Source organism: Camelus dromedarius, chromosome 17 (assembly GCF_036321535.1).
Source record: "Camelus dromedarius isolate mCamDro1 chromosome 17, mCamDro1.pat, whole genome shotgun sequence".
In the NCBI taxonomy this organism is placed as follows: domain Eukaryota; kingdom Metazoa; phylum Chordata; class Mammalia; order Artiodactyla; family Camelidae; genus Camelus; species Camelus dromedarius.
The window spans coordinates 27871356-27886027 of NC_087452.1; the positions used below are offsets into that span (position 1 = coordinate 27871356).

The following is a 14672-nucleotide window of genomic DNA, read 5'->3' on the forward strand; positions in this document are numbered from 1 at the left end:
TTTCCCAGAAGGCAAGAGCTTCAATGAATGAAAAGACTCACGCCTGTGAAACTTCAGGACAACGGAGATAAAAAAATGCAGCTAATAGAGCGTCAGAGACAGGGAGACTGGCTGACTTTCAAAGGATCAGAGATAAAAAGATGTCATCAGTCTCTCAACCATAACCTTGGGAGCCGAACACAGAGGAGCAATGCCTTCAACAGCCCAGGGGAAAATGACTTTCAACACAAAATTCAATACCCAAGCAAATCATTAATCAACCATGATGTTTAATAAAGATATTTTTTAGACATTCGACGTCTCACAAAATTTACCTCCACACCTTTCCTCAAGAAGCTAATGAAGGATATGTTCCACCAGAATGAGTGAGAAAACTCAGAAAGAGACAGAACGCAGGACTCCAGCACAAGAGAGAAGGAAGGAAGTGGCAGCCAGGCAGCAGCCCCGGGGAGCAGCCACGCATGACAGGGCAGGGACGTGAGGGCTCCAGGGGGAGCTCTCCCCAGTGAAATGGAACTGAGGGAAAAGCTAATGCCTTTGCCCGTGTGCAAAACTGTATGGGAAGATGTAACGAGGGGGCATATATCTTTTAAAAAGGGAATTACTAACACTCCCTCCCTGCTCCGGCAAAACCTGGTAACAGGAAAAAACTTCCATCATTAAGCACAAGTTGCCTTAAAGGTGAATATGTTTTATGTGGTCATAATTACAGAAACATTGAATACTGATTTAACTAAAATTATAATACATCAGTCAGGATCCCAACAAGACAGAGCTCTCAAATGGGGCAATTTAAGGAGAATTTCATAGAAGATACTGCTTGAGCAGTAAAAAGAAGTGACAAGGGAAGGCCATTACCCTCCTCCTCAATACCTGAGGAGGCAAAGTAGGGGAGCAGTTGTCAGAAACTCGAGAGAATTAAATAGAGAGGGTGCTGAGAGCAGAGTTGAAAATGCAACCCCGACAGCAATCAACCGGAGGTAACTGGGGGCACCTTTGCTCACTCTCCCTCCCCCTCAGCTGCCTGCCCCACATCCTCCCAACCTACTCAGAAGGCCAAGAGAGCTCATTGATGTGGTCTATACAGATCAGAGTGGTTCTGGAAGGGCTTGGAAAGACACCCAGCATGAACCTCAGTGGGTGGCCAGAGGAAGGGACTCTAAAGAAAGCACGATTTCATGTGTCATAAAGAGCAGGAAGTTAGGAGCCAGTGTCTAAACTGGTCAGTCAAGAAAGGCAAGATCAACATGGGATTTAGAAATATGGCAGCAAATGCCAGAAAACAGGCATAAGAGTTGAAGGAGGGTGCTCCAGGGAGTGAGAGTGACGGGGGACAATTCAGAGGATGGCTTTTTCATTATACATTTGTTAGTACTAATAAGACTTTTAAAACTTTGTACATGTATAAGTTTGATTAAAGTAAAAAATAATACTATCCAGTCTAATCACAAGAAAAACATCAGGAATATCCCTATAGAGGGGCATTCTACAAAATCCTAAGCCATACTCTTTGGGATTGTCAAGAGCATCAAATACAAGGAAATCTGAGAAACTGTCACAGTCAAGAGGACCCAGAGACATGGCAACTACCTGTTATGTGGTATCCTGGATGGGATGCTGGAACAGAAAAGGAGCATGAAGTAAAAATGAAGGAAATCTGAATACAGATTTAGTTAATGATAATTTATCAATATTGGTTCATTAATTGTAACAAATGTACGTTTAATAATCAAGGAAACTAGGGGCAGAGTGTATGGGGACTCTACTATCTTCTCAATTTTTCTGCAAATCTAAAATTGTTCTACAAAATAGACTTATTAAAAATAACAAGATTTTACAGTAGAAATAACCTTAAAAGACAACAAAGAAGTTAATGATTTTATTTGTATGATTTGGAGCTTTGGTACGGGTATATGTTTTTCCAGGCTTTTTAATGATTTTTGCATTCAAGAAATTAAATCCTAGAATTTCAGTAATGATCCTGGCTATTCATTCATTCAACAAGTGTGTATCAAATGCTGACCACATGCCAGGCAATACCCTGTGCTTGACACATGGGATACAGAGACCTTTTCAAAATACAGCCCTGCCATTGCCCTTAAACCCTTCAGAAGCTGCTGGGTACTCTTAGGTTCAAAACAGGCCGTGAAGTCCTGCTTGCCTACCCCTGCTGGTCATTTCTTCACACTCCCCTGCTCTCCAACAACTATGGCCTTTTTTGGTTCCTTGAAGATGCCAATGTTCTCTGCTGTCCCAGGGCCCTTGCATATGCTGTTCCCACTACTCAAAATAGTCTTCCTCCCCTCCTCTTTGCCCAGGTAGCTCTTAGACTTGGAACCTTAGCTCAAGTATCACTTCTTTGGAGACAATCCATCTACTTTTAATTATCCCCTGGTCATGTGGTTATTTGAGTAATGCAACTGCCCCCCATGGAATACTTGCTTGTAGTTTCTATGGCAACTGGGACAGTGTCTAATTGAGGACAGTGTCTGTGTGGCTCACATTGATCCCCAACTCCTGGCGTTGACTGATATGGTGCAGGGACTCTATGAGCACTTCTTGAAAGAAAGAATGAATGTATGGTAAACAGGATATGGTTCAAAGCCTTCCAGTCTAATGTAGGCCCAAACCAGGGTATGAACTCTGGAAGGAGGCATGATGTGGCCAGCTCCTCTACTGTCTGGAATCCGGCTGTCCTGGGTTTGGTTCCATCAACTCCTGGTCTGCATCCACAGTTACTGCAACAGGAACACGTTTATGCACCCTCATAGCCACATATTTACCTTAGATTTGCAAAAACCCACTGAGGTATGCATCCATGTCATTTCTGTGTGGTCACTGAGAAAACTGACATCCAGAGAGGTTAAGTGAATCGCCCAAAGCCACCACCGTTACTGAAAGCCCAGATTTTAACCTTGTTTCTCACTATCTCTTAAATTCTACTTCCACCCAAACTTAGCAGCAGCTCTGGGTAACAGTATTTACACCTGTAGGGGAGCTGTGCCCTAAGATGCTGTGCTCTCACGGCGAGGCGCTCAGTCCGGGTGTGTTTGGGCGTCTCCGACTTGGACCACGCGCGCCCTCTCGCGGCTACAGTCGTGGATGCCGCGATTCATTTTCTCCTGGAAAAGAAATGCAAAGTGGCGGTGGACGTGTGAACCCCGTGTACTCTGGGGTGCGTGTCCCGGGCTTTCTGGGTGCTGGATTCGGCCTTCCGCCTCAGATCTTCTGGCTGCCCCCTCCGTGGGCCTCCGGGCAGTCTGGGCGGCACCAAGGCCGGCTTGGGAAGGATGTGGGCTGGCGCCAGAGGCAAAGTTTGGGGGTTCAGAGGAGCTTGGGGCCTCCTCGCTGAGTCTCGGCTTCCCCATCTGTGAAGTGGGGATGATGACAACTACCCCGTTGGAGCCAAGACTGCCCGGGGCCAGACTGACATCCGCCGGCGCTCTCAGAAGGGTACCGGTTCTCCATATACTGCTCTCCCCAAAGCCCTGGGAAACGTGCACCGTCAGCCTGCTGGGAGACGGAGTGAGGGACACCCTTTACCTTTAATGTCTTGACTAGTACATAATACATATACATCACAACACCAAAATAAATTAGAATTTTGGTCCATTGCTTCTAACCACTGTTTATTAAAATGGTCTTCAGTTAATCTCAGCTGAAAGCTATTCAGGATACAAATTATTTCCATGATCAGTTTATCCTTTCTTATGTTTCAGGGAATAATTTAACTCCTAACAAAACCCAATTCTTGTATTAAGGATTTTCTTATCTGGTTAGGTTATAGGTAAATTGGAGAAATATATTCGCATTTCGTCAGCAGCTTGTTTTAAGGTGATTTAATTTGTTTAATCCTCAGCTTCATTCCAAACAGAGGTGGAGGCAGCAACTGTTTCTTGCTCGCTGGTGTGTGTCAGGCAGAGTGCGGGACGTTGGAGGCAGAGAGGTGAATCAGACAGGGATAGGGAGGGTGGCTGAAATTGTGACTGGGCCACAGGCAATCCTAGCCTTGGTGTGTGAGACCATGTGTTGTATTTGGCAAGGGCTTCATCCTCTGGCCACCTACACAGCTGGGCTCAGCTGTGCCCCAGAGGAAGGATGGACCATGGAGGCTGTGTGGGGGAGCTGGCCCCCTCATTTTATCTCAGCTTCCAGTACAGAGGTTCACTTCTTGCAGCCTCACAAATATTATGAAGGGTCAAGATTAAAAAGAGGGGATGAGAGGAAAAGAATCAATGAAGAAGACCAGAATGGGGAGGATGTTGCCAGATGCCAGTTTATTACCTTTATTTCCTGACCAAATTTGATCCTTTGATGTGTGTGGTTCTCCCACCCCATCCCACCCCCACATGCATGCTTATGGCCTCTCTAAACAGAAGGGTGCCTCAGTCCCTGGTCCTGAGGATGTCAGTCTAATCATGTTTTAGAGTAGACACTTAGGCCTTTCTTTCTTGTGTTCTCCACACTCCTTTAGAAAAGTTGGAGCATTCTCTAGACTCTGCAGCATGTTTTCAGAGGCTGTCAATGATCAGATTGGGCAGGGAGCTGTGGGCTTGGAAGGAAATCAATAGCGGGTGGGTGTGGAGACTAGAAAGGGAGTGGGAGCTGCTCTCTGCCTTCCCCAGTCATTCAATTATATGATGATTGGTAATGTGACTGAAACCCAGGAAGAAATGCTTTCCTTTTCCCAGTCCCCTCCTTCAGGCTCTCCCTCTATCATCCAAGTACTGATTCTTTTCCTGGAGTCCAACTCCAGAACAAAGAAATGGAAATGGCCTCTAAATACATAAGAACATGGGTCACTTCATTAGCAACCAGAAAAGCCAATTAAAACTGCAATAAGATATTGAGCAGCTTGGCCATTTTAAATGTGCATAATCCAGCAATTCTGATTCTGAGGATATATCTTAAGAAAATAGTTGAACAAGTGTATCAAGATAAATGTGTGCAGATATTTTTGAATCATTGATTATAGAAGTCCCTCATCAGGGGATTGGTTAGTAAATTATGGCTCATATCTAAGGTGGAATGTCATATAGATTAAGGAGCCTCAGAAACAGGTAGCCTCCTGGTTTCCATGGTGTTTCGTTGACACCCATGTGGTCCTGGCCTCGTTTCAGCTCCTGGCACTCCTGATATTCATGGTCAAACCCTGACATCACCACCTTTGAGGGTTGGGAATAACCCAGAGGGGAGTACGGAGAGTGTCAGGGAGGATGGGCAGAGATCTGGAAGGAAGCAGAGCATTGAATCTACAGCTCCCCCAGGGGTGCAACATGCTGCATGAGGTCTACTCAGAGAAAGCTACCCTGGAGGCAGCCCTTCTGTGGCTCCTGATCCCTCTGGATGACCAAAGGGGTATAATGCTGTGTTTGGCTGAATTCCTGAATAATATCCTGGCAATGAGATGAAAAAGAAAACATTTCTGTCTAGTTGTGCACACGAACAGGAAATCCCAGCACCTGGGGCTGCTGGTCGATGCTGTTGTTTGGGGAACCCAATACCCATCCTTCCTTTCTCTGGCAGCAATGCCAATTCTTCTTTAGGCAACTACTGTCTCCCACTTCCAGCCTCTGTGGTTCAGGTGAAGCTGGCTCTGCTCTCTGGTTCCAAAGCCAATCCCAGGACTGTCTCTACAAGGCTAGCTTGCAAAACTGGGGCCATCTCTGCCTCCACAGAGAGTTTAAGAACAAAGTATGGGCAGAGTGTGCGAAGCCACAATGGAAAGCACAGGAACACTGTGTTAGTAGCAGCTGAGCTGTCTGTTGTCTGCACTTAGGCCTGGCAGACAGGAGAGGGAGGGGATTCTGGGTCCTGGAAGGAGAGAGTCATATATAGGAGGCTGTCTTGTTGCACTGGCAGAGGTGAGAGTCCTTGAGATTGACTGAGACAAGAAGACCAAGTTGGGGTTGGGATGGGAGATCAGCATACTGGAGCCAGGTGGTGAAGGCAGAGTAGGAAGAGATAAAATGGGAGAGGAGGTCAGTACAGATTTTATTCTAAGTGGCCGTTGAATAAAACCACTGCAGAAGATTTTTAATCAGGAGAAGGCAGTGGTCTGATTTACCTTTTTGAAGATCACTCTGGATCCAGAGTGGAGAAATGCATTGTGTTTGGGACAAAAGTAGAAGCAAGAAAAGTCCTTTGGAAGCTGTTGTGGAGGAGGAGGTGGTGGCATAGACGAAGGACCAGGTAATGGAGAAGAGTGAGGAAGTGGGATTCAGGTGCACAGATACAAGTCAAAGGGCAAAGGGGCTTGTAGCAAAATCACATTACCTTGGCTGCTCCACTTTTCTAAGCCTCAGCTTCCTCTTCCAGACAGAGATACTACCCACCTCACAAAGTAAGTTTGCAAGTATGGTGGTAAAGAGTATTGTTTTTGCCAATCTGAATTTGAATCTAAGGTCTGGGAGGTACCAGCTGTTTGACTTTGTGCAAATCAATTAACAGTAGATTGTAGCATTTGTTAGGTGTTTGCTATGTGTTACCCAAGAGCATCCTCCCCAGACTAGGACACTTTGTTATTACAGTTCACAGGGGGAGGGAGCAATAATGGGGAGAGAGTAAGTCATTTTTCTGAGGTCCCCTCCAGGATTTCTGTAACCACCACCACATTACCCTAGCTCTGCTGTGCTGAAAACTGGGAAAACAATACTGACACTTTCACGTGTGTTTTGGGAGGATTCAAGAAGGGGCCTGGCAAATAGTAGATGCTTGTAAATTATTATTAAAACTATCATTATCATATTTTTTGTGTTTTCCCGAGTTTTGCATGGAGGAGGCATAACGTGGACAAATCCTTGGATTTAAAAAAAAAAAAAAATCTCTCCGGTAAGGGATAAAAACTGCAGCTGCCGGCTTCTCAGCAGTTACTGGGAGATAGGCTATGGGGGCGTGGCTTAGAGGTCAGGGCGGGGCCAAGAAGGAGGGCCAGATTTAAGGGGCGTGGCCAAACCCTGAGGGTCGAGGCTTCGGGCAGGCCGGGGAGAGAAGGGGCGGGGCGAGGGTCGGCGGCGCATGCTCCGTGGTGCGGCCCGCTCCGCTGCGGCCGCCCGCGCCACCGCCCACTCCGGGCTGGTCAGCTGCAGGCTGCCCCGGCGCAGACTAGGGCCGGGCTGGGCGAGCGCACGGCCATGGCCCCGTGGCTGCAGCTGTGCTCTGTCTTCTTTACGGTCAACGCCTGCCTCAACGGCTCACAGCTGGCGGTGGCTGCGGGCGGCTCCAGCAGGGCAAGGGGCGCCGACACCTGCGGCTGGAGGGTAAGGAGAGGACAGCGAGTTTCTCGCTGTCCCCTAGAGCGCGGGGGGCACAGGTGCTCGCGGGCAGTGGAGCCCGAGCCGACTTGCCTGCTCTCCTTGGAGTGCGTGGCGGAGCTCAGATCTTGGCTGCTCCCGCCCTGCTGCCTCCCTCCCCCGGCTTGCGTCTGCCTGCCCCTGCTGGGATGAAAGGGGCCGCCCGACCCCCGGCTTTGTGTTGCTAATGAGGCGCGGCCACCGGCCGGTGTCCGGCTTCGGGAGGGCGGGCGAAAGGGGCGCCGGGCTGCGGGCTGGAGGAGGGCGCCCCACCCTTTGTTCCCGGCCCGGGACCTCCTCCGCCTTAGGGCAGCGCGCCCCAGGGTTGGGATCTTCCGAGGTGTCCGGATGGGGGCTCTTTGAAGTGGGAGTGGGATTCTTCCCCCGGACGTCCTGTGCCCAGTTCTGCAAAGGCCCGGGACTAACAGGGAGGGGACCCTGAGCGCTGGGGAGGGGTTTGCCCCCGTCTCGGTCCGCATTGTTCCTTCTGGGCTGGTCCATCATACCCCCTTTGACCCCACCCCCGACTCCAGACTTGCTTGTAAATTTTGCTCCCACATTCAGCCCTTCGTCTAGTGAATGGTCTCACAGATGACTCCCACCCCCAACCCCAGCCTCGCTCCAGTTTGAGTTGAGGATATCTTTAATGGCCAAAGGGAGGCATGAGTTTGTCACTTCGGTCAAGTGCCCTGGAAGAGACTGGAGAGGTGCATCGACTTTCGCGGTGTGCTTCAAACTCTCCCTAACAGAGAGCCTCTTTGACGCTGTCTGGGTGGTGGGACAAAGGGTAGGCGGGTGTGCGTGGGGGCATGGCGCTCCCCAGTCCCCTCAGGGCTCCTAGGCTTGGGCATCCGTAGGATCTGGAGACTGCATCCATCTGCCCCTCACCACTCCCATCCAAGCCAGGGCCAACCCTGCGTCAGGGCACTCATGGCCTTCACCCTTGTGGAGAGCACACTGCTTTGCACTCAGGCATCCAGGGCAGCCCGGAGTCTCAATTTCTTCACCTGAAAAATGGGAGTAATTGGGGATTTCCTAATCTCCCTAATATTGCTGCTCTGAGGGGTGGGTAAGGGGTGCTTCTTTTAGAGCAAAGCTGACCCGCCTCTTGTGGGGTGCTCTGAATGGCCTCAAGCACTCAAAGCCTTGGACCTCACACCCTGTTAGGAACACAGGCTGTGCTGCCAGCTCACTTGCCCCACGTTCAGAGAAGCACAGTGCAGAAAACTTAGGTATGAGCCCGGCAGCCAGGATGTCTTCAAGCCCAGCGGCTTCACTATAGATAGCTATAACCCATCCTCCCACTAACCCCATAGTGAATATAACCTCCTTCCTATTTGAGTTAAATATCACGTTTTCTTACTCTGTCCTATTTTAGTAAAATACCACTATACTTTTTTTTTTTTAAAAATAAATACCAAGTTTTCTGTAGTTTTTAAATCAAAAAGTTTTCCTAAGGCTATCCCACATTGACTTATTAATTCTCCTAAATTTTTTAGATCTAAACGGATATGCTGGGTTTTGAATGACTGTAACAGCATCATAGGCATTTTATTCTGAATTTTCATATGACAACATAGGTGGATAAGTCCAATGTTCTGCTTTTCTGCAATTGCCTAGGTGGCTTCACGATTCAGTGCACAACGCTTGTGAAGTTTTAATGCTATGGGTATAGCAGGGCCCCAAAGGAGCCAACCTGGTGGATTTGTGCTTTCTGTGAGAATGTGTTCTCCCCTAAACCTGTACCGTCTACAGAATTAATGGTGCTCCTTGGGGCACTGGGGTGGCCTCAGATTCATGCTGGGGATGACCTTCTTAACAGCTCCTACCTGGGCCCCCCAGTCCTTTCCTTGGGTCATCTTCATCTACTTCCTGAATGAGCATGGAAGCCTCTGGGCCATCTTCTGGATTCCAGGCTCTTCCCAACCTGACACAGGGCTCCTTTGCTCTTGGATTTGCTTTTTGATGCATCTGATGGGAGCCCCCATCTTTCCCTGATCCAACTTGCCCAACTGCCTTGTATACCTACTTTTCCAATCTCAGCCCTTGCCCCTCCCACCCTGCTCCCTAACTCTTGTGCCATTTATGCTACTTTTATGGTTTTTATGCTTTAGGCATGCGTTTTTCCTGCTCCTAGGATGCCTTTTCTTCCCATGAGAACCCCTCGTTTGGCCTAAAACTCAGCTCAGATGTTGCCTCCTCCAGGAAGCCCTCTCTGAATGCCATTACCCTCGCTCTCCCTTCTCAGGCAGGCCCTTGCACTTTGGTTCTCACAGGACTACATCATCAATGTTTGTTCACATCTGTGTTTTCAGGCTAGTTAGTTTCTTTAGCTAGGCACTCAACCTTATGTTGGTGGGCTCAGAGCCTGGAGCCCTGTAAATCTCGGCTGAACCCAGTTAGACTCTGCAGCCTTCCTGCTAAATCCTGCATTAAGTGATAGATTTTAAGAAGTGGGGGAGGGCAATCAGCACATCGAGCTCTAGTGTCTTCTCAGCAGTGGGCTTTTGTCCCTGCTGTTCCTGCTGGTGCTTCTCCTCTTTACAACTCAGCCTCTCCTCTCAGCTCCAGCATCACTTTCTGCAAGAAACCTTCTCTGACCCTACCTCCCTAGGTAAATTTTCCCAGAAGTTGCTCTGTCAGAGGCCTGGCCAGAAGTACTGGTGTACTTAATTCATGTCTGAGTCCCCTACCAGATAGTGGATGTTCAGCCCATAGATCTTGGTCTTAGTTCTGAGGTTGCTTACAGTCTAGCTGGGGCTATGCTAACATCTAAGAATAAGGGTGGAATACGTGTGATGCAAACAGGAGAGAGCTTCCTGTGGGTCTAGGGCACACAACCTGAGAGGGAGCACCTCCAGGTAGAGAAGCGAGCCTCGAAGGAGGGGCAGGGTGCTGGAGAGGAGCTGAGCGAGTGACCTCTTGCTCTCTTGGGAGCGTTTGTTCCAAGAACTCTTGCCCCTGCAGGAACGTGTATTTTCCCAGGATCCACAAGGTGACTGCAGCCGGCTAACCCTCAGCAGCTGTAACCCTCCTTTTGGGGTTGCTCTTTGAGGAGCCGGTCTGGTTTAAGTGGTCAGATTTCACAACTTCTTCATTATTAGTGGGGCAATTAAGGGGCTGATACCATCTTGAACACAGTGCAGTGTTTTAGAAATGAGTGTGGGCACACTTCCTCGGTTGCTTTAAAAAAAAAAAAAAGCTCTTAGAGCACTTGCCAGGTAAAGTTGCCCTTTGAGTAATAAATGCAGTTTTCGCAAAGTAACAAGTTGTAAAACTTCTGGAGGGGCTGGCATCCTCATTTACACTTACAGGGTCTTAACTTCTTGTTTCTTGGAAGTGGAGTGGTTTTGTTTGTGATGAGTAACTTTGTATCCATCACTTGCTCTGAGGTTTTTTCCCTCCTCTTGCCTTGCTGGTTTGAGAAGCCTATTTATGGAACAAGGATTTAGGAATCTATTCCCACAGGTTTTTATTTAGTGGCTTTTCCTGCAGTGGAGGAAGAGGGAACATTTGCCTTCTTACCTAAATGGGGTACACCTTTACTGGTCTATAATCCCTGAAAAAGAATTTCTACCCCCCACCCCCGAAAGTCTGCTTTTTCAGGAATTCAGGAATTCAGGAATCCAGAATGCTGGCATCGTCTTTACAATGAAGTACAAGTTTCCCATTTAAGGCAAATACTTCATCTCAAAAGGTAGGAAGGAATAGGGTGGTACTTGGAAAAGAAGAAGTTCCAGCTGGTTAAAATTTAGGTTCCTGATAAAAGTCCAGTCCAAGAGCTCTCCTTGGCTGTGGGCCCAGGCATGTTTATTTGATTCTAAATTGGATGCGTTTTCATTCACTTGCAGCTCGTGGCTCTCAAGCCTGCATCTGGTCTGCTTGTCCTGTGGCCATGTTGTCCATGTTACACATGCTCTTGTGTCTCTTACAGAATTCTTGGTTAAAAATGACTCAGCTCTGGTTGACACATTTTCAGAGAAACATTTTTATAAGTGTGATGCTTTCTTCCAGCCTGTTTTACTGTGTTAATTGGGAATCATCTGGCCCAGGTCCATCTTTCTTGAGCAGCCCTCCCTCCCGTCTCTCCTCAACCTGAGACCCTGCAGGGCCTGGGGCATTGTGGTGGTTATTAACTCGTGGATACAGCTGGATGAATGAGACCAGCAGCTAAGTACTAGCTGTGGCACCATTTCCTTCTAAAGATAATTTCTCATGAAGTCCAGGGGCTTTCAGTATCGGGATTGCCTTGGGAACCTCGTTAAAATGCAGATTCAAGGCCAATGGGACCAGAATGGGAGTAGGTGGGGCCCAGGAATTGACATTTTAATAAGTTCCGCTGTTGAAGGGAGGTGAAAAGCCACATTTTAAACGTTTAAAATCAGAGCTTGACTTTAAACTTCTCCACTGGACTTCTAGCATAGAAAGTGGAGACTGTCAGAGCCCTGGAAAATGACAAGGATGAGGCTGGCTGAGGGGGGAACTGGGAAGCCAGCCGGCTGGGGTGGGTGCCTCCTGCCTGGGGTTGAAGAGGAGGCCAGGAGTGAAGGGGACCCGACACTTCCACCAGGTTCCTCCCCAGAACAGCTGGGCTTGTCTGGAAAACAGTCTCAGGAAAGAGTAGAGTAGGATCCAAATCATATTCTCAGCCGCTCAATCCTTACAGACGGGTTCCCTACAAAGGAAAGAACTGCTAATGCTTTTTGAAGTCTTTATTTTAAGTTGAGTATTTTTCATGCTTCATTTGGCCTAAAATGTGTTGGTGCTTTTTTTTCCCAAAGCTTTCAAACTCTCTTTCCAGCATCGGTCCCTGAACTTTTCACATACCATGCCCCAGCAGATGTCTGCTGCTGCTGGGGCCACCCTATCAACAATTAATTGTCCCTTTAATTCCTCACTGCTTTTTGCATCTGCCTCTGATGGATGGGTTTTTAGGCTTCTGCAAGCTTGCCCCCCCCCCCCTTGATTTGTAAGAGAATGGGCTGAGGCAGGGGCTCAGGGACCCGCAGAGCCCTGGAGCAGACCTCTCTCTTGCCACCCTGCCCTGGCAGCCAGCACCTTTTCCATTTCACATCTCCTACAAATTTGAAGGGTCTCCTGCCCTTGGCAAGCAGAGGGGGCCTGTCTGTGCTGGTGCCATGGGCCCCATCTCCAAGCAGCCTGACTTGCTTGTCTGGTGGGAGGCAGTGTCCTCCTGGGCAGTGTTTGTCTTGGCCACCAGGACGTTCTGAATGGGCCTGACACACGATTAGGTGACTGATGGCCCCACAACACATTGTCTCCTCCAGGGCCCAGGGCCTTTGAAGCTCTTCCCTGTGGGAAGTAAAGAGACTATTTGCTCTATTAAAATGCCTTGGTATTTCCTCTGCTTAACCACAGGCCACTTCCTCTCTGCCACTCTAAACCCGGCAGGGCCACTGGCTGATTGAAAAGACACAAGCCCAGGAGTGAGCACATCCTATTGAAACAGATAATCTTACTGCAGATTAAAGCTGGGGCAAGTCTCTAAGAAGGAACCAAATCTAAGGGGGATTTCTTCAGATGGCACCTTATCTTGCTTAAAATTTAGCCTATTGACATCATTCACACTTGGAGTCCTGAATACATGGTTTTGTTTTGTTTTGTTTTGTTTTTTAAAGAAGGGAAGCCTAAATTGTAACCGAATTAGTGTGTGTTTTTCCTATGTATGATAGGTTAAAGCTGTTCCATCAACTGAACTTCTAATTGTATGAGTTGGAAGCTCTTCAGTGTCTGGGAAAAGCCTGGTGTCTATTCATAGAAAACCATACTTGCCTTACTCTCTGCTTGCAGATTCTGTCTGTTCTCGTGCTCAAAAGTCCAAGTAAGAAGTCTGTAGCTCAAAAAATACCAAGAATATATCTGGGGAGACCATCCCTCATCCTTTCCTAAGCAGGATGTTGGGAAGGTTTAATTAATAATATGAGGCGTGAAACTTAAAAATTGAACAATTAAAAAAAATGCCTAAGTAACAAAGACTGAAATTTAAATTCCCTCTGTACTCTGGTTTTTTGAAGGGGCCTAAAAAAGGAATAACTGGTTAGTCTCTAATAGAGCCTATTATTTTAACGTTTGCAACTCCATTGTTCAAAGCATCTATGATAAAAAAGGCTTTCCTTTTCTTTGGTTCCTTGTTTGGAAATGTCTGGGAAGGTGGATGTGGCTAATTAAGGCTACACCATTTAAAGGGGGAACTTAATAGGTACCAGCTGTCCTCAACAAATCACTGGGTGGATGACAAAATAAAGATGTGATGTGAACACACATGTAATTCTCTTCTAAAACGGAAGTTGGCCTATAAATTGTCTGATTTAATAGGGTGAATGAAAACTCCCTCTCCTATTCACTTTTAAGAAGCATTTGCTTTATAGTAAACCTGATGTCTTATTTGCATAAGGCTGGTACATAAAAGTTGAAAGGGTAAGTAGGTGGCAGATTTTGTTGGAAGTGTAATAAATTGTAATTTTATTGTACGTTTCTTCATTCCAAACCTGATCTAATAGACATTAATCATGGGGCTTTTCATTAAAATTACTACATTGTAGGGGAGCTTGCTTGAACTTAGCAGAAATGTCTATAAAATTGGAGCAGTGACTTTGAAAAGAGAATGGAAATTGATAGTATTAATTATAATGTTCAGATGGATATTTACCTCTCACACATTAAATGAATACTTCAAATGAATCCTTTTGAAATCATAAGAGATTAGGCTTTAAATACAACTTTTTTAGATTTTGAAAGTCCATTATTCCCTTAAAAACTAGGGAGTTTTTCCAAGTGTTCTGTTTTTGTCAGTTTTGTAGCCCCCCCCCCCCCCCCATTGAATGGTGACCCTTTAAAAAATGCTGGCTATGGCCCCAGACTTCTGTTCTGAGATGGACTGTTTGACTTGCTAGTGGGAGGGTTGATGGAATGGAGGGAGGGTTTCCTTGGAAAGAAGAGGTACATTTTCCTGAGACGGGCCATATGGTTTAGAAACACTTTCTCTGTGGTTTTATTCTGTCCAGGTGATTTCTGGTTTCTCTTTTCCTGAGGAGGGTTTCTTCCCCTTTTATCTGAGGAAAATGCAGTGCAATGCAGACCAAATGCAGGAGCAGTCAGCCCGAGCGTGGTCCCTGTTGAGTGATGGCTTATCACCTCTGTCCTCTGGAGTGGGCACATGTGCTCTGGGTGGGGCCCAGGCACTCACATGGTTAGGCCTTACTGTAACTGCTCCATGTCTGAAGTTCACAAAGACTTAATTGAGGTAAGGAGGCAAGACACAGTTTTTTGAGCAGCTACTCTGTGTCAAGTCACGGTGTAGTACTGTAGTTACTTCTGTTTTCTGGGGAAACACAAAGAGGAGTGGGACCAGGCCCTGTT

General features: G+C 47.3%; 1 protein-coding gene across 2 annotated transcripts in view; it reads left to right on the forward strand.

Moving 5' to 3' along the window:
- Positions 1–7083: 7083 nt before the first annotated feature.
- Positions 7084–14672, forward strand: part of IL17RD (interleukin 17 receptor D) — a 60932-nt gene continuing 53343 nt past the window's right edge. For both annotated transcript variants that reach the window (XM_010980904.3, XM_064496403.1), the window contains exon 1: positions 7084–7259. In XM_010980904.3, the coding sequence (XP_010979206.2) occupies positions 7134–7259 (126 nt within the window). In that variant the 5' untranslated portion in view covers positions 7084–7133. The remainder of the gene's footprint in view (positions 7260–14672) is intronic.